General features: G+C 46.4%; 1 protein-coding gene across 3 annotated transcripts in view; it reads left to right on the forward strand.

The window, feature by feature from the left end:
* PLXNA4 (plexin A4) overlaps nucleotides 1–26,591 on the forward strand; it is a 469,295-nt gene that overhangs the window by 401,487 nt on the left and 41,217 nt on the right. For all 3 annotated transcript variants that reach the window (XM_061467955.1, XM_061467957.1, XM_061467956.1), the window contains exons 17-24: nucleotides 6,057–6,150; nucleotides 8,876–9,115; nucleotides 9,907–10,053; nucleotides 15,173–15,407; nucleotides 15,798–15,940; nucleotides 19,258–19,526; nucleotides 22,992–23,058; nucleotides 25,188–25,334. In XM_061467955.1, the coding sequence (XP_061323939.1) occupies nucleotides 6,057–6,150; nucleotides 8,876–9,115; nucleotides 9,907–10,053; nucleotides 15,173–15,407; nucleotides 15,798–15,940; nucleotides 19,258–19,526; nucleotides 22,992–23,058; nucleotides 25,188–25,334 (1,342 nt within the window). The remainder of the gene's footprint in view (nucleotides 1–6,056; nucleotides 6,151–8,875; nucleotides 9,116–9,906; nucleotides 10,054–15,172; nucleotides 15,408–15,797; nucleotides 15,941–19,257; nucleotides 19,527–22,991; nucleotides 23,059–25,187; nucleotides 25,335–26,591) is intronic.

Consider the following 26,591-nt stretch of genomic DNA (forward strand, 5'->3'; position numbering starts at 1 on the left):
AGTCCCTGATCATCCTCGTGGCCTCCTCTGGACTTGTTCCAACAGTTCCATGTCCTTTTTCTGTTGAGGACACCAGAACTGCACACAATGCTCCAGGTGAGGTCTCACGAGAGCAGAGCAGAGGGGCAGGATCACCTCCTTCGACCTGCTGGTCACGCTCCTTTGGATGCAGCCCAGGATACGGTTGCTCTCTGGGCTGTGAGCGCACACTGAAGCCGGCTCATGTTCATTTTCTGATGGACCAGCACCCCCAAGTCCTTCTCCTTGGGCTGCTCTGAATCTCTTCTCTGCCCAGCCTGTAGCTGTGCCTGGGATTGCTCCGACCCAGGTGTAGGACCTTGCACTTGGCATGGTTAAACCTCATGAGGTTGGCATCAGCCCACCTCACAAGCGTGTCGAGGTCCCTCTGGATGGCATTCCTTCCCTCCAGCGGATCAACCGAACCACACAGCTTGGTGTCATCGGCAAACTTGCTGAGGGCGCACTCAATCCCACTGTCCATGTCAGCGACAAAGATGTTGAACAAGACCGGTCCCAACACCGATCCCTGAGGGACACCACTCGTTACTGGTCTCCAGCCGGACACTGAGCCATTGACCACAACTCTTTGTGTGCAGCCATCCAGCCAGTTCTTTATCCACCGAGTGGTCCATCCATCAAATTGATGTCTCTCCAATTTAGAGACAAGGATGTCGTGTGGGACAGTGTCAAACGCTTTGCCCAAGTCCAGGTAGATGACATCACCTGCTCTACCCCTGTCCATCAGTTCTGTAGCCCCATCATAGAAGGCCACCAAATTGGTCAGGCAGGATTTCCCCTCAGTGAAGCCCTGCTGGCTGTCACCAAGCACCTTGTTGATTTTCATGTGCCTTAGCATGCCACCCAGGAGAATCTGCTCCAAGATTTTGCCAGGCACAGAGGTGAGACTGACTGCTCTGTAATTCCCTGGGTCATCCATTTTCCCCTTCTTGAAAATGGGGGTTATATTTCCCTTTTTCCAGTTGTCAGGAACTTCACCTGACTGCCATGATTTTTCAAATATGATGGCCAGTGGCTTAGCAACTTCATTCTCCAGCTCCTTCAGGACCCGTGGATGGATTTCATCAGGTCCCATGGACTTGTGCACTTTCAGGTTCTTAAGATGTTCTCAAACCAGATCCTCTCCTACAGTGGGCCTAGGGTCATCATACCCACAGTCCCTGCGTCTGCCTTCCAAGACTTGGGTGATGTGGTCAGAGCCTTTGCCAGTGAAGACTGAGGCAAAGAAGCCATTAAGAACCTCAGCCTTCTCCAAACCCAGGGTAGCCAGTTCTCCGGAGAGCTTCCAGAGGGGGCCTACCTTGTCCCTAGTCTGTCTTTTGTTCACTACGTATCTATAGAATCCCTTCCTGTTATCCTTAACATCCCTAGCCAAGTATAATTCTAACTGAGCCTTAGCTTTCCTAACCAGCTGAATCGACTTTCATCCTATTTCTTGTGTAATTTCAAATCACTTTGAAGGTTCATAACCTCAGAGGAGGGCACAGAGAGAGAAGATGCAATATCCAGGATTACCCATTCTGGTTCAGGGTGTTGGGGACAGCTTTAAGCACGATAACTGTTAGCTGTGGAGCTCCATCCAGCAGGTCGTGATGGAGACAAGCACTAGAGTAATGCCTCCACACAGAGCTGGATGAAAGTGCAGCCAACTCCAGTCATGAGAATGAGCAAGAAATAAGTTAGTCAAGACACGTGGATCTAGAGATGGATGGAGGAGGCTGTTACTCAGTATATTTGCTATGTGGTATGATTCATTACAGCAAATCCACTGTGCTTCTCTGATTCATCACTCCTGGCTGTGGGGCTAAGCTGTTTTGAGGGATAAATGATTGCTGCTAAACCAGCTTTGCTAAATTAGTGAATGAATGTACTGAGCCTGGCTTAAAACCTTCTCAAGTGCCATTTTCCATGACAATAAAGAAAAGATTACTGCTAATTCACTCCTATAGCCAAAAAAAAAAAAAAAAAAAAGAGAGTCCCACTGGGCTGGCAGGTAACTTGAATTTTATGAGGCTCCATTAATACTTTTGATCTGGGTTTGATTTGCATAACGTCCAGCAGTTATCTGAGTCTGCAGATAGAAGATTATGCTCAGAGCTTTTGGGATAATAAGGACTTAAATTAGGGAAGTGTCCTGGGTTCAGCAGTAGCAGTTATTTTTCTCCTTCTTAGTAGCTGGTGCAGTGCTGTGGTTCTGACTTTCAGCCTGGGAACAGTGCTGATAACACCGATGTTTTTAGTTACTGCTCAGTCATGTTTACTCTGACCAAGGACTTTGTGAGCCTCATGCTGTGCCAGGGAGGAGGGGAAGCCAGGAGGAAGCAGGAGACAGGACACCCGACCCAAACTAGCCAAAGAGGTATTCCATAGCACAGCACGTCATGCCCACTATATAAACTGGGGGCAGTTACCTGGAAGGGTTAGACCACTGCTCGGTCAGGCTGGGTATCGGTCGGCGGGTGGCGAGCGGTTGTATTCTCTCCCCTTGTTATTTCCCTTATCATTATTATCATTGGTGGCAGCAGCAGTGGTTTGTGTTATACCTTAGTTACTGGGCTGTTGTTATCTCAACCCGTGGGAGCTACATTCTTTGATTCCCCTCCCCATCCCTCTAGGAGCAGAGGGAGGAAGGAGGAAGGGGGGGAGTGAGCAAGCGGGCTGCATGGCTGACTTTCCAGCTGGGGTTAAACCATGACAGGAAGCTCATAGTCTTGGCACCTCTGTTGTTTTGCTGGACAGCAATGTGTCACCAGGCTCTGATCCGACCTGGTTGAGAAGTGACCATGACTGGGTGTTCAGCTGCAGACACAAAGGGCAATGACTGGTGGATTTCCTGCAAATGAACGGTTTTATGTGCTTAATTTGCAAGCCGGAGAGGATTTGGGGATGATTTTGTGTCTTCAGCACCTCTCTGATCTGTGGCTGTGCTTAGTAACTGTGATCTGAGATTGCAAGCTTGGTTTCCAAACCAAATAGAGAATTTTTAACACATGGGTTTAAAACTGTGTGCACAGACTTGGTTGATTAAATAAAAGGATTTCTGTATATATACACACACTCTTATATCTGTACATATGTACACACGTTTGATACGTCTGGAACATGTAAAACTGTCAGCTGAGTAAAGGCACAAAATCCCTTGTAGTTTGAGGTGGCAGAGATTAATAATAAGAGAAAATAATAACAATAATTATAAAAGCTCACAGCCCAAAACCCAGGACAGTGGAGAAAGAGCAATTGGTTTATACATGTCTCTTCTGGTTTCTGGTGAGAGATCTCTCCTTGGGCAATCGGGTTAGAACTAGATGGTCTAAAAGTCCTTTCCAAATGTAGCTATTCTATGATTCTATGGTATCAAGAATACTTAATATGAAGCTGAGTTTTGGAGAGAGGGTATTTCTTCTGTGAGGCAGAAAAGAAGAGGTCTCTTGTACACGGATGTGTGACTTCAGAAGAGATCCCCTGTGCGTTCAAGAAAACTCAACCGTCCAAGCTGATCTTATGGAAATGGCAAAATGTGGTTTTGCCCCATAAAGTTTCCCATTAGAAATTTCCCATCACAGCAGATGGCTTCAGACTTGAGATACTCTGCAAAACTCAAGGTCAAATGTTGTCCTTAACAGGGATCAATCTGTACAGGCATTACTGGAATGAAAGAAGACCATAAAGAACCTCTCAGAGAAATGTCACAGGAGCATCTGCCTAAAGATACCGGTGTGACAATCTGTTTAATCTCTTTGACAGAACTTGTGTCTCATGACTTCAAATTTACAGGCTTCTTAGTCACACAGGCTGTGTTCAAACTACTAAGTACTTAATCCACGTCCAATTTAGATGAGCTCTTAGGCAGAAGCTCTTCCCTGTAAGGGTGCTGAGGCACTGGCACAGGGTGCCCAGAGAAGCTGTGGCTGCCCCATCCCTGGCAGTGTTCAAGGCCAGGTTGGACACAGGGGCTTGGAGCAAGCTGCTCTAGTGGGAGGTGTCCCTGCCCGTGGCAGGGGTTGGAACTGCATCAGCTTTAAGGTCCCTTCAACCCAAACCAGTCTGGGATTCGATGATTCCATTCTTTGCTCCTGAAGCCAGCAAGCATGCATTGCCCTCATCTGTACTATCCGTGATCTTTCCTCCTTCAAAGACAGTTTAGCTTCATCTATTCTGTTTGCTGGGAGTGCTCCCTGGCCCTTGCTATCCCCTGAACCATGACCAGCCATTGGCTGGGGTACTACTAACAGCTTATGAGCATCAGTGGCCACCAGCCAGTGTCTTAGCTAGTGTCCTGGCCATCTGGTTTATCAGTGTGGGTTTAACTGGAGTGACTGAAGCACATTCCTAGCTACTCATGGCTAGCTCCCTGAAACCTGGTAGCTGTCCTGCTGAGCAGAGAATGTATCTGCATTCACTTCTACCCTCCTCTGATTAATAATGGAAGATAAATGAGGAACATGGAAAACAAAGGTCAATAATGGGGGAAGTCTGTTGGCCAGTACAAGCTTCTTCCTTACAGTGTGTTTATTCTCTGGTGATTTCTCATCTATAATGCACTTGTTTCACCTTTCATGTATGTGTAGGTTTACCTGGAGGCAGGAAAGGGATTCCGAGCTTTCTTTTCCCAATCCCACTGTTTTCTGCATGACCTCCCATTCTCAGCAGAGTGCTCCAGGAAATAAATTGCAGACTGGACAGTCTCCAAGAGGAGTTATAGAGGCAGGTGCTGAAACCGATGAGAGCACTTCTCACCCTGGGAAACCCTCAGGAAGGGGGCTGTCCATTGATGACACTTCCTCATCCTGTGCTTTCTTGAATAACTATTCCCACTTCAACCTTTGCATCATGTTGCCTCCAGTGCTGTAAAGGAAGAGCTCACCCTGGTAGAGCAATGCTGTTTCTAGTTGGGATGGTCAAAGCTGCCAATAGTGAGCCTTTCCCCTTAAGACAGCGTTCAAAGCCAATCCATGAAGCAGCTCCTTCTGAAGCCTGGGAATTCTCCTTCATGGTTTCCTTCTTCCTCCTCTCCCCAAAGTCCCACAAAGAGCACTGCTGGCTGCAGCTGGAAGAGGCAAGGGAAATGAAAGAAGGGTGTTTCTGAAAGCTGTTTCCTTCTCGTGACAGTGACTGCAGTGAATGAGAAGGGTTCCATTCACATCTCCTCATTGTAAGCTGGGCTCAGAGAGATGTTATAGAAGTGAGAAAATCCACCAAAAGATGGCTGTGACCTTTATGAATCTGGATTTTCTCAGGATATTGGTCCTTGTCTGAGCAAAGGGACACAGGGACTGGAAATCTCTGTTCTGTCATGTGTTGGATCTGACACACATGGCCTGGGTCACCAAATGGAAACCCAGCAAATGCCTTATGCACACCAAAGTTGAAGACTTTGGCTGTGACATGGTTTAGTGTGAGCTGTCCCTGCCCATGGCAGGGGGGTTGGAACTGGATGATCTTAAGGTCCTTTCCAACCCAAACCATTCTATGATTCTTCTAGATGCTGCAGGACCAGGTTCCCTGGCAGCACTGAAGCGTGTACACTGGGGCAACATAATCTCATTCAGGATGATGTTTTTATGACGGATTTAATACACAAGATGGGACTACACACTTGAACCGAGCTAGCACTGAAACCTCAAGAACTGCTTGCACAGGATTGTGTCTATGAGGGGGTTTTCTGACTCCTTCCCTTTAGTGATATGGGAGATACAACCTGTGGACCATTCTGAAGAGCCCCTGTTAAATTTCCAACTCTTTTTCTCTTTACTGAAGATTGTGATTGCTGAGTCCTAACAATGAAAAACACCCAGATGCTGCTTGATGTGACAGATTTAGCAAAATTGTGGCTTTACTTCTTTCCTTACGACTGAATGAAAATTTACTTGTTTTGTTTTCCCTTCCTATGGCACTGTGAGATGTGGTCAGATAATTTGCAGTCAACATTCAGAAATACACATCACCCACTGATGGTGCAGTCAGTCCTGATATCTATTAGCTAAGTTCATGCTTTTCTTTCATTTCTTCTTCTCTAGTGGCAACACACCCATTGCAGTGTGGGGAACTCACCTAGACCTCATCCAAAATCCTCAGATCCGGGCCAAGCACGGTGGAAAGGAACATGTCAATGTGAGTATGACTGCTGAGCCGGGGAGGGCACATGTCCAGGATGGTGACTGGGGCTGGCTAACTGCTCTGGAGGCTGCAATCTCCAATTTGATCCAGAAAAGAGGGCATGGCTTGCTTTCAGAAAGATCTCTCCTTGAAGGAGTGCTGGACCAAAGAGGGAGTTGTCAGGAAGGGTCGTTCAGCTCCTGGTCTCTGCTGAGCCTTTTTCTTCTTTTAGCTCAAGGATACCTGTCCTCTCTCTTAGCCCATGTATAACCTGTGTTATTTATCAGCCATGCTTGTGAATAAGTAGACTCAAATTCAGCTTATTTACTGAGTGATCTAAGATCAGAAGAGATTCCTTGGTACTTTTGTGCCCACTCCCTGGACTATTTTGGATTCTACAAGAGTGTATCCAGGTTTAACCAGCTAGGTTTACAGCCTAATTCAGCTCTCAGTGACCACTGAGGAATCAAAAGCTCCCTGAATTCCTCTGATTCATCTCTCTCGCCTCCCCTGCTTTGGAGGCCAGAAGAGCTTGACCAAGGTCTGGGAGGACAATTTGCTTGGAAGGAGCCAGTTACCAGTAGCTGTTGAGTAGCTCCAGATAGAGCTATAAGAGGTGTGAGTTTAGCACCTCCAATTAGGAGACTAAAGAGTAGACAGCACTTGCACCTGCAGTAGGTTGCAGGATGGGGCCATGCAACAGGAGAGATTTAAACAGGGGAGATTTTGGGCCTTAAACAGGGGAGATTGAGATGAGCTCTTAAGCAGAAGCTCTTCCCTGTGAGGGTGCTGAGGCCCTGGCACAGGGTGCCCAGAGAAGCTGTGGCTGCCCCATCCCTGGCAGTGTTCAAGGCCAGGTTGGACACAGGGGCTTGGAGCAAGCTCCTCTAGAGGAAGGTGTCCCTGCCTGTGGCAGGGGGGCTGGAACTTGATGATCTTAAGGTCCTTTCCAACACAAACCTTTCTGTGATTCTCTGATTGTAACAGCATCTTAAAAGGTATTGTCTGTGTATGGACACTTCCTGGGACCAAGTGTGAAAGAGCATCACAGAAAAAGAGGCTCCAAAAATAAAACATGTAAGAGGGACTAATTTGGGTGGGCGCAGAAAGTCCAGATCCTTTTCATTTCTCAGATTTTAAGATTAATCCATGGGCTTTCCACCCAAGGTTTTCAAAGCACTTTGCTTTAAAAATAACCTACTGCCACATGAACAATGGTGAAACCGTGGTAGACCCAAAAAGCAGATGCAGGAATATATGAGGTAAGTTCATTTGCATCTGCAGTTTGCAGATTAAGACACCTGAAGTTTGGTCTCATCCCAGTTCCATGAACTCGTATCTCCCAAATCGAAAGCATTTTTTTTACGTCTCCCACTCTATCAGATTCAGGAAATGTCTGTTGAGATTGGTTTCTGGGTCTGATGTGAATCTTGACTGCCAATTTCCTTTCTAGTCCCTCATGAAGTGATTATGCATATTCATAGGTATTCTTTATAATGTGTTGGATTTCCTAGTACAGCATGACCCAAGTTTTCCTGCAGAATTAGAAGGCCACATTTCTTCATGTTATTCTTCCAGCAGACTCCAGCTTTTGCCTGACGCAGTGGTCTCAAACAATCATGCCATTGTGCAGATGATGAAGCCTATTCATCATCTCACACTTGCTCATGTAGAATTGCCCATCAGTTCTGTGCTGGGAAGTACTCTGGGGCCTATTCTTCCTTGTAAGAGCTGTTACAGCAAAGAACATCTGACTTGCTTACTTTATAATATGAAACTAACTGGTCCAAGTCACTTATCTCTCTATTGATGTGAACCAAAGACAGATTAGCACTTGAGCTATGCTAGCTGTGATAATGAGTGTGCTCTCAGTGCTGGAGGTATCAGACTAGCTTGGAGAAGACTGTCACATCAAGCACAGCTGGGGTCCTACAGGGCTGGTGCTGTTTCTGACAGAGCCTGTTGGTTCATGGGGAGACCAGGATGCATTGTGCTAGCTGCCACAATATAAAAAGATGAAAGCTCATATCCTGAAGGAGAACAAGGCATCTAATTCTAAGTCCTTTATCATGGGAGAAAGGGTAAAACACCTTTCACCATCTTACCCATTTCTCAAATACACAAAAAAAGCAGGTCTTTGACAGGGCTGGAACCAAACTTCAGAGTCTCCTGAGACCTACCCCATTGTCTTCATGTCTGCAGCTTCCTGGGCTTCATTTGAGATAACCTGATGTTCAAACAGGAACCTTGGGCACAGCTGAGATATGTACTCACATAGTGTAATGTATGCTGTACACATACCCTTTTGGAGTGATCCCCAGAGTGTGTGAGCTAATTGTAGGGTGGTTGTAAGGCTTTGGCTAGTCTTCTCTGTGTTTGAAACAGGAAGATATTTCTAATTCCAGAAGGAAATGAGGTTAGTGGAAGATGCTGGCACTGGCAACCCCAGAGGGTATGCTCCCTCGAGGCAGAGGAGCACAGGATGCCCAGTTGCAGCGTAAACTTAGCACCCCTGCCCCAGCAAACCTTTCCTAATCCCTTCCCAGCCTTGACTATGTGATGTTTATGTGGTATGTTTTAAGCAGTGAAGCACCAAACTGTGTCGTGCTAACCAAGGAGGTCTGGTCCTCCCTATCCTCTGGCTGTAGGTAGGCTAACATTCCCCTGGGAGGTATCTGCCCATCAGGAGAGTTGGTGGCATTTTCAGTAAGCACTCTTTGTGTTGGGTTTCTTTCTCCAGAACTGTGAGGTACAGAACAGCACGGAGATGACCTGCCAGGCTCCAGCCCTGGCTGTTGACCCCAATCACCAGTCTGAGTTTGCTGAGCGTCCAGAAGAGTTTGGCTTCATTCTTGACAACGTGCAGTCCTTGCTGATCCTCAACAAAACCAACTTCACCTACTACCCAAACCCTATCTTTGAGGTTTTCAATCCCTCGGGGATCCTGGAGCTGAAGCCAGGAAGTCCCATCATACTGAAGGTGAGATGGGGACCAAGGGCTGAATGAGAAAGGGCAAACATACTCCCTATTGCCTCTCTGTGTCTGCCAGCACCCTGAAAATCACAGCTGTATCCCTACTGCATCTTCATTCACCTATCGTATCGCATCGTATCAGAGTCCCCATCTGCAGGCACCAATCACAGCTCAGCATCTGCCAATACCCATGGATAAAATATAGAAACTCCTGCTGTCTTTAGCTGTGTGCAGTCTAAATTTGTACCCGTTGCTGTTCACCATAAAAGAACTGCAACAGGACTGGCAATTAAATACCTAAGTCTCTTTGTTGGGTTTTCAAGGCCTTTTTCTCACCCTGTTTAATTCCTGCACCAGTCCTTCGTTATTTCTGTAATATGGACTCTGCAATACAGAGAAGGAACTTCATGGCTGAGCATTTTTGTATCAGCACTTGTATGCGGTGCATATGCAAAGAAATGATTGTGCCTGCAGAATAACTTCTTGCGTGTTTGGAAAGGGATCTGTCTTACTTGCCTGAATATGTTTTGTGAGGGCCTATTTGTGCAGGACTTCTCTACAACACTTCTCATTTAGTTCTGGAAAGAGAGGAGCAGGACAGGCTGTTTTGACTGATTACAGTCCATACCCATCCACGCTGTCCTCTGCATGATTTCCTAACTTGTCTTTTACTCTCTATGTTAGCAAATGGTGAACCAAGATGTCAAGTGTAATGTTAACACTGGAACTAGAGGTGAAGTCAAACTCTTCCCTGATGTGTGTTTTTTGGGGTGGGGGTGATATTCCTTTCTATCCAGGGCAAGAACCTGATCCCACCAGTGGCAGGAGGGAATGCCAAGCTGAACTACACCGTTTTGGTTGGCGAGAAGCCCTGTGCAGTGACTGTATCAGATGTGCAGCTACTGTGTGAATCCCCAAACCTCATTGGAAGGCACAAGGTGATGGTAAGTGATGCTTGAACCTTAGCCTTCCCTCCCTGGGTGCGTTGGGAGGGCACACCAACGCTGAAAAGCTGTCAGAGTTCTCTGAGGAGTTTGCATCACTGTTTGCCTTCTGTAGATCCCATAAGCATCAGGGTCCCATCTTAATATAGTATCCCCTTCATGAGTAATTTAGAGAAGTAGAAGAGTGACCTGGAGATCTTTATGGATAGTGAGAAACATTTCATAATCAAAAACCATAAGGAATGTTTGCCTCTCTTCTGTTTTTTGTATGTACGGTATGAACCCTCAATGTTCATGTGAGTTCATTTATGTGACATGCTCCCTATGTGACACACTTTGTTAAATTCAGCAGTCCCCAGCAATTGGTGATTAAAATTTGCCTTTATTTAGGAGAAAGAAAAGAAAAAAGCAAGATATAGTCTATAGTATGACTTGACTTTGAGGTGTTGATATCTATACAACTTAGTATACTCCTGCATATCCTTCCTGGAACCTGTGAAAAATGGACCTAGTGATTACATCAGAGGTAGATTCTCCTTTCACCATTGATTTATTCACTCCTCCTTTGCTCGCCTCTCAGTAATCTGCATTCCTCAGTTCTGCTGCTTGATAAACAGTGCATCAGCAAACTCATCTGAGCTGTACCGAGCTGTGGGTGGAAGCACACCACAAGCAAACAGACTGACATCAGACATAGGAATGATCGATGTTTCTCATTGCTGCACCCCCAGAGCTGTATCTGTCACAGATTTATTTATTGCAATGCAGTGAGGCTCAGAGAGGTTGATAGAGACACACTCTTTAAAAAGAGAGGGTTTTGGGGAACTTGTAGGAGATAAAGAGTTTTGTGGTGACCCTTTCTGGTCTTGTTTGTGACTGCTGCTGGCAGACCTCATGGTGGCAACTTAAATTCTCTGTGCCAAAGTTTGTCATCTGGAAAATAGAGGTAATAATGCTTTTCAGCCATGCAAATATACCATGGCTCTTGATTCATTGTAAAGCACATTAAGACACTCCTATAGGAGCAATAAACAAGTGAGGGATTTTCTCTGTGTGAATACCAAAGCTTTTTGAACAAGGCAATATATGTTCCCTGTCGTTTTCATGAATATAGTTAAGCACATGGTTAGTCAGAGATGGACAAAGCCAGTCCTAGAGAGAGAAAACTCCAAGTCAAGTGATCAGTCAACCCCTGGGGTTCAGGAAGGATGAACATCTGGTCAGGTCTTAGTAACTGGGAAGATTCCCTTGCTTCTGTAGCCTGGGACAGCTTAAGTGGAGCCATTGAGAAAATATCATGGAATCACAGAAAGGTTTGGGTTGGAAAGGACCTTAAGATCATCCAGTTCCACCCCCTGCCATGGGCAGGGACACCTCACACTAGGCCATGTCACCGAAGGCTCTGTCCAGCCTGGGCTTGAACACTGCCAGAGATGGAGCATTCACATCTTGGCACCCTGTGCCAGTGCCTCAGCACTCTCACAATAAAGTAAAGAACTTCTTCCTTAAATCTGACCTGAACTTCCCCTGTTTCAGTTTGAACCCATCACCCCTTGTCCTATCGCTACAGTCCCTGATGAAGAGAAAATAATTCCTTTTTGAGGATGCTGATAAAACAAGAGATGTTGCTGCAAACATGGAAAGATGATCACATTGAAGCCCGTTAATAAGCATCAGCATTAGGGCAACTTACAGATTCCTTGTTTAACTGCCAACACTGAGGCAATGCTTTGACAGTGTCTGGGCTGGGAACCAAATACAGAAGGTCACCTGCAATGGAAACCAGTGCTCAAGGGTGGACTTTGCATGAGGAACTTAACAAGGGATAACTAGGCTGGGAAGTGCCTCCTCCAGCATAACACAGCATCGCTGTTGCTTGGCTTGGTACAAAATGTATCCCTATGTTCACATGAATGTCACTTTGATGGCCAGGATAATTGACAGGTAGCTCTCCCAAGCCTTCCTCCTGTTTCTGCCAATGATTTACTGTGTGACCTTGAGTAAATTGCTGAGCAAACCATTTCTTGCAAAGCGAGGTGGCCTAAATCTGAGGGAGGACCACGGGAGTGCGTCAACCGTTGCAACACTAAGGTTATTTCTAAGGGAAGAGCAGTGAAAATGCCACACATTGATGTCAACATGGTTTTGATCTAGTTCAGCTGTCTTTTATACAATGACAGTGTTAAATACTTGACAGAAAAGAGCTAAAAGGCCTGAGCAATTGTTAAAAAGATTGACTAAAACTCAGAGGCAAGCTCTTTTCGAAGGAAAAAAAGAAACATGAGGAAGAGCCATAAGTAACTGTATTGGAGAAGGTCTGCAATGAACAAGTGGAGTACATCTGAAGGGTTGCTGGTATCTAATGTTGGCACTTACATATTGGAAGCCACACTGGACTCTTTGAATAGTGAATGGAGAGATGGTCAAATATAACAGTTGAAGTTCAGGGCACATTTCATCTCATCCTAAGGTAGATCCTTACCTTTGGTCAGGGCAAACTTGCATTAGGAAAGACACTACCACAGACAAGTTTTGCACAACAGGGACTCCTGGACAGGTGCCCCTATATGTTTACTGGAGAAAAGTGGGCTCTGCCATAGTGCCATTTAGAACAAATTCATGATTAATAGGCTTAACATGTGGCCAAACTGTTGTTTGGTCATATGGAGGGTTCATGTTCAGTCTTCTGGAAAGTATAAATAGCTTCCTTCAGAAGAAGGAAGACTATTTCTGAGTGCCCAAGAAATAAAGTAGGGCTATACCTACATATTTGCTTGTTTTTCTTTTAAATGCTACAGGCTTTCTTCTTCAAGAGACAGATTCCCTTAGATCATGGCAGTTTGATTCGTGGACTATGAGGCCTTCCCAGTGTTGAAACCACCTTTACAGAGGAACAAACTGGGGCTATCGTTCTTAAGACACCTAGTTTTAGGAGTCTAGATCCCTTTATAGTTAATGGAAAGAAATACGAACTTCCAGTGAATAAAACGTCTCATCCTAATGTCAAAGGAGGTTTCAAAAGCAGCTCACATAAATCAGACTCTAAAAGTGCTTTTTTTCTGTATTGACTCCGAAAGCACAACTGAGATGTCCATGTCTAATGTCTCCTGAGAGGAATCCCACCTATTGAGATGGGCTGTTCTCTGGGCTTTGAGGACAGACCTTCACTGGGGATTGAGGTGGGAATGTTTGATTCTAGTCCTGATACTCCTTGAATGGACTCTGGCTGCAGGGCTGGGAGGTAAAGAGCCACTTTTGGAAACAGAAAGTGAAGTATCAGGTATCTGTTTATTTATCCACTGTGACAGGAAGGAAGTTGTGCAACCTGGTGAGCTGGGAGGATTTGGGACAGTGCTCTAGGACAAAAGGAAACAGCTTTCAAGGCACAGATTACCACGTGAACTTGGCAGTGTGTCTTCTCAGTTGATCATGCCGCTTACCAGTACCAAACCCATGTCCTATGTAGGCTTTATAAATGAGGTGGGCCTTGTATCTTGAAATAGATGGGAAAACTAGTACTGCTGCATCCTCAGCTTACATGGGTACTAGGTTGTTCCTGGGCCACTGAAGGTGCTACAAGTCAGCAATGTCTTGGTGCAGGAATGGTCATCTTGAAACTTTATTACTCCATTAGATCAGCTTAGGTTTGGTTTCATTTCCCATTGTAGATATTGTTATCTCTCTAAATCCCATCCCAAAATGGCATGAGAGGACCTTGTGGATGCAAATTAGGTATGTCTAGACGTTCACTTTTGTTCTGTCGAAGACATAAGTGTTACAGTTATGTGTCTTTGGCCAAGACCTACTGAGGAACAGCCTATAGCTGGTGCTAGAGCAAACCAGACATCTTAAATTGAAAGATGTCTCAAACAGACATTAAACTGAATGCATATGCTGCAGACAGACTGATTAACTGAGAGCTAGGGGGATGAAGGACAAGGCTTTGTGCAGCGCTTGCTGTGTCTCTCCATGGTGAAGCTGAGATGGGGTGAAGTGATGGGGCTCATCACCATGTCACAACCCTCCAAACTCTTTTAAGGGTATCTTCAAAGCTTTATATTAATCTGTAACCAGTGTTCTCCAACCACAACACAGTCCTAGAATCCTTCTTTTCATACCTCAGGGTATTCAGCAGTGTTTTTCCCCTGCCACTCAGACTTCTCCTACTCTACAAATAGTCTTGAATAACCTTGTAGTAGCCTTGAGCAAGCAGTATCCTGTAGGATTACTGCTGAGAACGGTGTTCATGTTGTAAAAACGGGCTCCTAATAGACTTTCTTCAACAAACCTTTTTGTTGGGCTTGCAGCAGTACCACCTGCAGGGTTTGTTCTGGCTTTTAAGAACAAGGTCCTCACACAGCAGCTTGTTCCAGAGGATGGCAGCACCACTGGGAACCTTTAGGATTACATGTAGAGTAGATAGTTGTATTCAGCTCCCTGTGTTCATCAGGGCAGTCCAGCACAATTTAGCTGTTCCGGATGGGGAATTAAAACCCGGAATGAAGCCCAAACTGATCTGTAGCCAGGGCATTAAGAATGGTGAGATTTATCTCACCACTAGTCTTTTGTTGGTTGTGTTCATGGGCACTTTGTCTATAGAGGTGCTTCTATATGACATTCCATGACATTCCAGGCATTTTTAAGCTATTCTCCATCCCAGTATTTGCTGATTTAGCTTGGAAGACAAAGGGAAGTCATTATTCAACCTTAGGGGGATAGAATCATAGAATCATGGCATGGTTTGGGTTGGAAGAGATCTTAAAGCTCATCCAGTTCTAACCCCTGCCACGGGCAGGGACACCTTCCACTAGAGCAGCTTGCTCCAAGCCCCTGTGTCCAACCTGGCCTTGAACACTGCCAGGGATGGGGCAGCCACAGCTTCTCTGGGCACCCTGTGCCAGCACCTCAGCACCCTCACAGTGAATAATTTCTTCTTTATATCCAACCTAAATCTCCCCTTTTAAGTTTGAACTCACTGCCTCTTGTCCTATCACTAGAGTCCCTGATGAAGTGTCCCTCTCCAGCATCCTTATAGGATGTCGGATGTAGATGATGGAGTTCCTCTGTGTTCCTGCTTGTTCAACAGTCTCAACGCAACTCTTCCCTGCCTTCCCTCTAGGCCCGTGTAGGAGGGATGGAGTTCTCCCCTGGGATGGTCTACATCTCTCCTGACAGTCCCCTCAGCCTACCAGCTATTGTCAGCATTGCGGTGGCCGGTGGCTTGCTCATCATCTTCATCGTGGCTGTGCTGATCGCATACAAGCGCAAGTCCAGAGAAAGCGACCTCACCCTCAAGCGTCTGCAGATGCAGATGGACAACCTGGAGTCCAGGGTGGCACTGGAGTGCAAAGAAGGTAGGATGAGGAAGGAAGGCTGGCACCGTGTCAGTGCTGGTAGAAGAGAAGGAGCCACCTATAGAACTGTGAGCCAAAATGTCACAGGCAAAAGGAGCATTGAGCCCTGTGGGTATGGCTCAAGCCTGGATTTCATCTGGCTTTGCCTGTTTTCCCTGAGTTCAGCCTTCCTCCACCCTGTCCTAACTGCCTTTACTAACAGAGAACCTTGGCACATGCCCCTGTGGAAAAGCTGTGTTATAAAAAACTCTTGTCCACTTCTTCCTCCTCTCCATGTTTCTTCTCCATTTAAACCTTAGTTTTATGCATGTGGGTCTGAGGTTCTTTCCCACCATGGTGAGGGAGATCTGGGCTGTCACTGTTACATGAGTCTTTCTTTTTTTGTGGCAGCCTTTGCAGAGCTACAGACAGATATTCACGAGCTCACAAGTGACCTGGATGGAGCTGGGATTCCTTTCCTTGATTACCGAACCTACACCATGAGGGTGCTTTTTCCTGGCATTGAAGATCATCCAGTCCTGAGGGATCTGGAGGTAAGAATTCATCATCTGCTTCTGGCTCCTCTCAAGCCTTCCTGTTCTGTCCTGAATGCAAGAGATGTTGTGTCAGTGGTGGGGATGTGATGGCTTACACCACTGTCTGCCCCCCCCAGGGATGAAACACCACCTCATTAAAAATCCAGGTTGAAAAGGGAAGATGATTACTGCTATCTTAGATGTCAAATTCTGCCTGGTCACCCATCTGTCTGGAAGAGTCTCATATATCTGTGTGCATTAGGGCTACTCCATTAAGCTTGTCCTGGGCCTCCAAGGGGTTTGTTTTATAGACTGAATTTATTAGTTACTGCTGTGCCAGAGCCAGGACAAAGAGTTGTATGGCAGAGCAGCATAGTTACCTGTGTCACTCCGGCTTTGCATGACACTCACGCTACCTAGAGGCATTTTCCTGGGGCAACACCTACAGGAATAACCATCTCTCACTGGAGGAGGTTCACCTTTGCCGTGTTCTGTGGTTTGCAGTGGGGTCAGAAAACCACAGCATCATCTGCCCCATATCCTGCCTGCGTCTGCCTCTGTCACCCCAACTCTCCAGACCACAGTAGTGGGAGGACAGTGCGACACTGCCCAGCACTACTGGGGTCTACACACAGCCTGCGTGACCTCACTGGTGACAGTGAGTATGACGGGACCCGGGTGACGTCTGATTGTGCTGCAAAACAGCCTCAGGCTTTGACAGATGGATGGGTTCTGCTCTAGGGATACCTGGGCTAGAGAAGCAAGGGATACACCATGGCCAAAGCCAAAGAGGTCATTGGCCGAGCTCTCTGCAAACTCTTTGGCAAGCTCGGAGCTTCAGAGAGGCTCTGGCATGGGCTGGTGAGACTGCTGGAGGCCAACACTGGGGCTGCTTGGCAGAAGGGAGGAGCAGGAGCTGGCTCAGGCAATACCATGCTTGGCTGGCTGCGTAATCAGAGGCTCCTACTCATCTTTGCTCCTTCCCTTCAGGGGAGCCAAAATTCATCAAACTGTGTGGAAATGACCATTAAAAACCCTGATCCATCTGCAAGGAGGTCTTGTGGGATTGGAATCCTGTATATATTTGCCTTTGGGATGCAGGTAGGGTGGGCTTGAGCTGCTTTCCCTCAGGAAGAGTAGCTCAGCAGCTTTAATACATGAGCATAGGGCACAAGGGGTGATGAATCTCTCTCACATATGTATGCACACATACACAAACACTTTCATTATACCCACAGCCTATTTCAATCCCTATATTCATTAACCTCAGCCAGCTGACCACAGAGGAGCATCTGACCCCTGCAGAGCTTTTAGCATGGATGCTCCCATATGTAGATACAGACACAGAGCTAGTGTTTCAACCTGCCACCTTTGATCTCTTCTTCCTTTCATTTCATTAATCTCTTTTTCTCCCTTAATCCTCAGTAAAGCTTCAACAGCTCTTTCAGTGTCAACATCTTTGGCTACCGCCATATCAGGGAAAGTAGTTCCCATTCTTCTCCCTTCTCTGTAGGATCTAGAATGAGCTGCTATTTATTGCAAAAGGCCCCGGCACACGTCCCGCAGTGAGCAGGTCCTACTTCTTTCCAGTTCATTTGCCAATGAACTGCTTCCAGATGCAGTACAAAACACTTTTCTTATTCTTCTTTTTTAATTCTCTGTAATAACCTGGGGATAGGCAATACTAAACGTTCAAGTAAGTGAGCTAAAAAGATCATCACTGTCAGGGGCGGGGGGTGGCTGGTTGGTTGTCTCAAGCTATTTACTAAGTAATTGATTTTCTATATGCAAAAAAGAGTTAAGAGCTCTCATTTCCAGAATGAAAAAGTAATGACTCTTTCAGGCCTTGCATTACTTGGTTGTTTAAGCATGCCAGCTTCTTTTGGATTAAAGGGCCAAATCTAGTTGGTTACTAATACACACACAGAATCATAGAAACATAGAATGGTTTGGGTTGGAAAGGAGTTTAAGATCATCCAGTTCCAACCCCCTGCCATGGGCAAAAACACCTCACACTAAACCATGTCACTCAAGACTCTGTCCAGTCTGGACTTGAGCACTGCCAGGGATGGCGCATTCACAACTTCTCTGGGCACCCTGTGCCAGCTCCTCACCACCCTCGCAGTAGAGAACTTCTTCCGTATCTCCAACCTGAACTTCCCGTGTTTCACTTTGAACCCATCACCCCTTGTCCTATCACTCCAGTCCCTGATGAAGAGTCCTTCTCCAGCATCCTTGTAGCCCCTTCAGACACTGGAAGCTGCTCTGAGGTCTCCACGCAGCTTCTCTTCTCCAGGCTGAGCAGCCCCAATGTTCTCAGCCTGTCTCCATATGGGTGGTGCTCAAGCACTCTTACATGTTGCTCTGTGTTGAGCACCTCCAGCTTACAGGGAAGCTTTTTCAAGGGCTAGAACAACTTCAGCAATGTGGAGGAGTGAGTTTGGGGTTCTCTATTTAGTCTCCATTTTCATCTACAGCCAGAAGGACCAGAAAGGGTAAAGCCCGCTATAGACTGTGGAGTCCAGCATACAGTATTGAGGACATAAATTGCTCTGTATAAAAACAAGTCCATCAGCCTCTTAGAACTGATAAACATATCAGAGACTTATCAACCTCTTTGTCTCCAAAGCATTTCACCTTCCAAACCCAGGGGTCCTTCTGCAGTCACACCTCCAAGACAGTCCCAATTCAGGGTCTCCTCGCACACCTTCATCTGCCTACTTCAAACCAAGGCCCAGCTGCATGATCACCATCTCAGCCAGTGCCTCACTGCTCATCAATTTGTCTCCTCAAAACCTGACCACAGGCTTTCTTCCCCACTCTTTTTTTTTTGCTGTCTCTCCTAGCTTCTTGAAGCTGAGCCCCAAACCTCTGTAAGCAGGTTTCTTGCAGAGATGAAAGAGAGGCTTTAGGTGAAGATAGAGTGAGACTTCAGTCTGACTACAACACAAACATATCATGGTATGGTACCACTCTAGGCACTAGCAATCTCTTTTTGATGTACTGTTCAGACAGGGAAACAGAGGATTGGAAAAGAATCCTCTGGCTGTGGCTGGGAGGTCTTTCGGGCTTCCTAATCATTAGATGATGTATGGACTCTTCCTTTTTACAGGATTATCCTGTGATGCAGAAGGACTCAGCTGACTGCTAGATGCAAGTTTATGTTTCATGATTGTCTCTGCTTTTCCTTTTTCCCTTTCTCAGAACTGACTTCTGCTTGATGTCACAGTGTAGAGTTGGAGGAGCTGGAGGGATGAAGGCAGAGAGGTAGCAAAGGATGCATGATCCATTTGGGTAGTGAAGGAAAGGTGTGAACTCCCTGTCTTCTCCTGCAGGTCCCTGGCTATAGGCAGGAACGGGTGGAGAAAGGTCTGAAGCTCTTTGCCCAGCTCATCAACAACAAGGTTTTCCTGCTCTCCTTCATCCGCACGCTGGAATCCCAGCGCAGCTTCTCAATGCGGGACCGTGGTAACGTGGCCTCGCTGATAATGACAGTGCTGCAGAGCAAGCTGGAATACGCTACTGATGTCCTCAAACAGCTCCTGGCTGACCTCATAGACAAGAATCTAGAGAGCAAGAACCACCCCAAGCTGCTGCTCCGGAGGTAAGGATGCCTGGGGCTGGAGGGATCCGGGATGGGCAGCCTGTGTCCCACTGTCCAATGGAAGCATGTTGGTCTTTGGAGGAGAAGGGCAAATTTGCCTGGTTTTGGTTTGCTTGAAATCAGGATGGTTGCAGCCATGGTTCACAGGACTCTATAAAATCATAGAATCTTTTAGGTTGGAAAAGACCTCTAAGATCATTGAGTCCAGCTGTTCCCCCAGAGTTGCCAAGTCAGCCACTAAACCATGTCCCTAAGTGCCATATCTACATGTCTTTTAAATGCCTGCAGGGATGGTGACTCAAACTAGGGATGATATGAAGCTGTTTGCAGTTGAATAAGGCAAGTAGGGCTGAATGAAGACTGAATATTTCTGCCTTTCTGGTTTCTTGCTCATTTAAGACTTCCTGACAGAGCATGCCTTCCTTTAGTGGACTCTTCCTCCCAGCTTCTTCTCTACATTTCTTCCCCTTTCCTTGTCTGTAATCTTGCTCCATCTCCTGCCTACCCAAAAAATGGTCAATGATTGAAAATTACAGAACTAACCTACCTCTGCATTTCAATGTGTATCTTCCAGAAAGCATCATAAGAGCAGCAAGAACCCATGCTTCCTAACCTGTATTTTGCATTCTTTGTGGACTTAAGATGGTCACTTTTGATTATGTTTTCTTTTAACCTGAAAACTCCAGTTGCATTGTGTAGGACCTATATCACATAGAACAGGCTGTCTTATATACCTGGTGAGTAGGTCAGCCTACTGCTGCTGTGTCCTGCCTGGGACATGGACTGCCCTGCTTAGTTTCTCATTCATGAGTTAACTATGAACACATGGAGAGTTTTCTTCAGCTGCACTGTGGGATCTCCTGTCTCAACCTGAGCAATGGTGCTGGGAGCTTATTGAGACCAATAGAAGATCTGAGCTGGACAACAGAACTGGTTTCATACAAGGCACAAATCTGGGTTAATGCTTCTTGGCCAGGTCTAAGATCTAAACTCCATAGTTCTGTGGGAGCCCTCAAATCAGAAATCTGCTGCTCTGTGATTAATGTTCTTTCCCTGCCTAAGGCAATGCAGCCTTTTCTCCCTTTGGGATCATATTCATCTCTTTTTCACAGTCTGAACCAACTCTTCCTAGGACCCTAAGTGAAATCAGGGTGACTTTTCTGGAGGGGAATGTCCTTTGCCACTGCTCAGAGCCAACTTTGAGGAGCCCTCAGCTGATCACAATGGATGGCTGGAACAGGGATGAGACCCATGGTGCTTGCTGGGAGGCTTTTCATCTTGCACACAGCAAACAAGGGAGCAGAAGGCACTTCCTGGCATTCAGGGCAGCGATGCCAGGGGCAGAGACTGGACTTTGCTTTGGTGTCACTTGACCCCCTGATGTGATTCAGGCCCTACAGCCTGGCTGGTGACCATCCTTCAGCTGTCCCCAGGGTTCCTTTCTGTGCTTCTCCTCTGATGCTGGCTGGCACTGCCTCCTTCCAACTGTCTCCTCCCTTCATTTTCTCCTTTTCCTCTCCTTTCTCCATGTCTTTATCTTCCCTGGTTGTTCATTCCTGTCTTGTCCTGCTCATCCCATTTTTCCTCTTTCTCCTGCTTCCAGCTCTTTTCTAACTCTAGTCCTCTTTGTTGGAAATGAATTGTGGCCTTTGGAAGGAGAACCAGTGAACAAAGGAGGCACCTCCACTGTTCCAAGCCCTGAGAACAAAAGGAGAAGTCAGAGATGTGGTTTGTGCTCTGAGATGGAGGTCCTGAACAGCTCCAAAGCAGAGTCTTCTGAGCACATGAATAGCTTGGTGCCTTGGGTCAGATGTTGGTGTGAGTTCCTCAGTTATTTGGAGCAGCTGGATTCAACACGGTGCTTCCCTCCCTTCCTGTCAGTGTGTGGATGGAAGGGAATGTTCAAAAACCTTTCTGCAGTGTTGCCTTTGGGGGTGTATATTTGATTTTCCCACCTCACCTTTGTCCAGTGTTCATTTCACATGACACCTACAGCCTCAAAGAGATCGAAGTTGTCAGATCAACTGGATGATCTTAAAGGTCTTTTTGAAAGCAAAGCCACAATGGGATTTGAGTTCTTTTTCTTATGCTAATGCTAAGTTTGGACTATGTAATGGGTCCCAGGTATCACATCAGGGAGCATCAGAAAGAGCACTCTTCTAGGTGACCTTCCCTGCAAGGAGCTCAGACCATGGTAAAAGTAGGGATTTCTAGAACTGAATGTCATGAATGGAGGGCAACAGCTAGGTGACCCTGACTGAGGGGAATCCATGGTGAACAGGGTGGTTTGGAGACACAGCAATGAGACAAAGGAAACAGCATGAAGCTAGTAGCAAACTGGGACCATATAAACTCTTTCTCTGACTGCAGGAAAGAAAAGAGGAGCATTTAGCTATGGAAGGGATGGTCACTGGCTCTGTGTTGGTGAAACAGGGCACTGCTTTCAGGAGAGGTTGTTGACTGGTTCCATACATTATAACTCAAGTAGTGCAAACCCTTCCCCTTGCAAGTCTCATGCTCCAGAGGAAGCAAGATCTTTAGGCTTAGGACTAGGGAACCTAGAAGTGAAGCTGCAATCCTAAGCAAGAGCCGCTGCATGGCTTTGATGACTACCAAGACAAGGAAGAACCACTTAAACTCATCCAGGAAGGACTCTTGCTTTGTTCTTGAACAACACCAGTGCATTCAGAAAACATGTAGATGAGGCCCTCAGTGCCATCAGTTAGTGGTGGCCTTGGCAGTGCTGGGGTAAACGTTGGACTTGATGATCTTAAAGGTCATCATTAAACTACCTAGTTGAGTCTATGATTCTATGTACTGGAGCCAACACAGGTTTATCCTGTGCTCCTGGGGTCCATCCAGCATTTACAGGTCTGGGTCAGTCCTTCCCTAGGAAAAGTTCATCTGGAAAGACTTGAGATGGATTTTTATTTGGTTGAGAACAGAATGTTCAAGGGCAAAGCAATGAGTTTTGTGAATGTGTCACATTGAAACACTGAGGACTATAATCAATCCCAAATGCCAGTGAGACAGACAGTGCCAGATAACTATTCTCTGGTGATTTAGATCTGTCTGTCTTAAGTATTTATATAGCCTACTTATCATACGGCCTAAATCTGAGCTCCTTGTATTTGATGGATTTATCCTCCCTGAGGTTCTCTGAGAAGGTTCCCTCAAACATTGTCATCTCCCTTTTGTGGATAGAGAAACTGAGAAACAGACACAGGGACTTCCCTACTCACAGCAGAATCAACAGGGCAGGAACATGCTTGCATGATTCCTAAATCCAAAGCTAAAACAAAGAACCTAGGACATGCTTAATCCTGATGGTGTCATGCCAGGCTTCCCATGGGGCTCAGAGACCAGGCCAGTGAGATGGACAAAGCCAGTCTTTGACTAGCCCTTTGATATGACTGATATGACTAACTCATTTCCAATCTGCCTTTTCTCCCTGGCTGACTTTAGGACAGAGTCTGTGGCTGAGAAGATGCTCACCAACTGGTTCACCTTCCTTCTGTACAAGTTCCTCAAGGTAAGAGGTGCAGCATGCCTGGATGAAGCTGCTGCTTTAATATGTTTCTTCCTGGTGAGGTTTAGCTGGGGCAAAAGCTTCCCATATATAAAGGAAAAGGGGGTTTTTCTCTGGAGGGAGCTCACTGCCTAATGGGAGAGGGGCTGTTTTCTGATCCAGGGAGAACAAAGAGCGATGCTTTGTTGGAGAAGCAGCCTGTTGGTCTTACTTCTGTACAGTGATAAGATTTAAGAGTCAGTGCTGAAACATGAAGGACTCTAGAGCCTGATGAAGACCTACATTGAAAATGCTCTCCTTTTACTGGCATTAGATCTCCATCACCTGGTGATCCATGTTTTCAGTGCATAGTGACTGGAGATCTCCTCCCATCCCAGTTCAGAGGCGGTACTGAGGCCCAGTGCCTCCATCATACTTCACGTGTTTTATGTACACCAAAATCAGATCCCTGCTTAGTTTAATTTAGTCCCAAGCCCAAGCTCTTCTTGGCATTAGGCTGTCTCAAGGCTGCCCTGGGCATGGCCATGAACCCTCTGGGAACAGGGGGCTGGATGCAACACACTGTCACTCTTGCATCCAGAAATCAACAACTGAGGCTGTTGCTGCTTTGTATTCCAATGGGAGGTGGCACTGGCTTTGCAGGACAGTCCTCAGCAAGAGATCCAAAAAGGACTTGAGGCACCCCCTGAGCCCTCTTGTACCTCCCGCAGGGTCTCCTTGGGGTGTGTGTAATAGAATAAAAGAGTATTTCAGCCTTTGAGCCCTGCCACTGACTACTGGATGATGGCAGTCTCCTCTTGAGGACACACATTGAGCCTCAAGCATGCTAATTGCCAGTGCATCAAACTCAGAGCCAGGAAGGAGCTGGGCTCTGCACCTCTCTCCCCCAATCCCAATGGAGTTACTAGATATCCTAACGCCTTCTAACCCCATTTGGACAGAATAGACACCCTCTGCCTGGCAACTGAAGGCTTTACAGATAAATTCCATTCCCCTGAGCCTTTCCCAGGCACAAGGATGAACACATGGGAAAGTTTTGAAGGTCCCTGGAAGGTAATTTCAGTGACTTCAGTATCAGATTCCTGCTTTCAGCTGAAAGGAAAGGATATAAGGAGGTGACTCTCTAAAGAGCTGCCTTTATAATAGGCTTTTTTCACCCCACTCAGCTACTTGTCTTCTTGCCTTAGCCTGAACAGAGGCCTGATAAGGGTAAGAGACAGGCTCACAGAAGCAATATGCTGCTGGCAGATAAGCTAATTAAGTGGGAGGCAGGTATAGGAACTGAGAAAGGGGCCACTTGGCTTCAGTTTATTAACTTGTTTTGCTGGGACTTACACCAGAGGCAAATGACCTCACTCATTGGGTTGGGGCACAGAGCAAGAAGAGAGGGCAACATGGGGAGGAGGGGAGGAAGGATGCAGGCGTGGAAGGTAGGCAATAGAAGGAACCATAAGGAGGGATGAATGGTAGTGAATGGGTAGAGGGAGGGCAGCAAGAGAGGAGAGGCTAGGAAAAGAGTGGGAAGAGTGCAGTGAGTGCAAATGATGGGAAGGAGAAATTAGGGAGTTGTGCATGTATGTGGGTTGCTTGTTGCTGTCTTGCGCTGAGCCCCACACATCTGACATCACCGTTGCAACCATATAGATCCAAGGGTACATTGCCCTGGGTCATGCAGCTGCTCCTGCATGAGCATTCCTATTTGCCTCCAACATGAGAGTGGTCATGGACACTGGGAGCTCTGCCTGGACACCTAGCAGGACTGGGCATCAGCAGTCCATATCCTTTTGGACCTGTCTCCGTGTCCTCTGAGATCCATCCTACCACGTGCTGAAAACTCTGTCCTAGTGACAACCACCTGAACAGCTCCTACAAGTCTCTGATAACCCAGATATTGCCAGGGAGCACTGACACCTTTGTCCCATGGCAGGGCTCTTGAGAGGGCAGGTTGCACTCTGTACAAGTGGAGGGTCACCTCCATTCCCAGGCTGTATGGAACACACCGATTCCCACTGATGCATCTGTCTCGAGTGGTTGGGAATGGCAAGCCATGGCAGTCACTGAGGTGCTATGTAGGTTGTGTTCTCACCTCTGCTCCTTCTGTTTCACCTCATGGTCGTCTCTCCCCCCTTCAGGAGTGTGCTGGCGAACCTCTGTTCTCCCTTTTCTGTGCCATCAAGCAGCAGATGGAAAAGGGTCCCATCGACTCCATCACTGGGGAAGCCCGGTACTCACTGAGTGAGGACAAGCTGATCCGACAGCAGATTGATTACAAGACACTGGTGAGTGCTCTGAGCATACTTTCCTATGGGCTTGTTCAGCCTCCTCTGGCAAAGGGGTATTTAGAGAAAAGAAGCCAATGATGGGCATGCCTACCCTCTAGGACTCTTTATTCTTGCAGCCCATCAGGGTAGTCCTGCTGAATACTGACTAGTTGCATCCCCTAGCACAGCAAGGTTAGTGGCTGAAGCATCTGCTTGCAAAGCTGGTTGCTTCCAAATTACTTCCATTGTGCACTGGAGAGCCTTCAGCTCCCCAAAGGCATTACCTGTTCTCTGGAATCAGCAGCACTGCAGGATAGGCTGACAGTGCCAATCCTTGCCATTGCTTGGACTAGGTGAAGTCCAGGAGCACTGGAAGACAAGCATGAACTTTGTGTCGTGAATGTGAAGGCAATAGATATGGGCAATTTACTGTGTTTTGTTAGACAAAATACTTTCTAGTATCTACCCCTTCTACCTGCAGTGATGTCCACCTTTTCAATATCCCTCTAAGTTGTAAGTCAGAGTTGGAAGAGTTGGAGTTGTAAATCTTCTTAGAGCAGGAAGCATCAAGGGATACGTTAGAGGTACACATAGAGTAGAGGGATCTATTAGGTCTTCTCTAATGTTAATGCAGCCATTCCTCTTGAGCAAGCACGAGTCAAAGAAAAATGAACTTGATTTAGAGATTTCAAGGGAAAGAAAATTAATCCCTGTCACTGAGTCATTTGCTTCAAATGTAATTGTCTGCATGGTGAAAGATATACATTGCTTATGTCCAGCTGGAGCTTCTACTCTGAGATTACACTCTTTTCCCACTTGATTAAAGCATCAATTAAAGAGCATTAGATATCTCTTCTTAATGTAATTGTTTGTGGGCCTTCACTTTTTCCTGGGTACACTAAATCCTCTAAGCTTCTAAGTCTCTGTGAGATGAAAAACACTTTCTAAGTCTTCAACGATCCTAGTAATCTCTTTATTTCCTATGTCTTTATCCATGCAAAACCCTAGCTCCTAATTTAAGGATGGTCAGAAGATGCTCTGAATTTACCAGAGTATTTTGTTTCCACCTTCAATTGAGGGACATTCAGCTCACTTAACTTTATCCAGCTTTGAGAGCTGTGCCCAGTTGATGTTAGTTCCTTGACCCATCTTAGATCTTAGCTCAGGTGGACTGATGCTGGAAAAGCCTTCTTCAGCCTGTATAGAGCTGAGCTTTGATTGAATCCAAGTCTGATGAGGGGGTAGACTTTATCCTTAAATAAGACATGGTATTAT

The sequence above is a fragment of the Pezoporus flaviventris genome, unplaced genomic scaffold (assembly GCF_033815535.1).
Source record: "Pezoporus flaviventris isolate CSIRO_AGI_PZ_B2104156 unplaced genomic scaffold, CSIRO_AGI_Pfla_v1 ptg000046l, whole genome shotgun sequence".
NCBI classification, from domain to species: domain Eukaryota; kingdom Metazoa; phylum Chordata; class Aves; order Psittaciformes; family Psittacidae; genus Pezoporus; species Pezoporus flaviventris.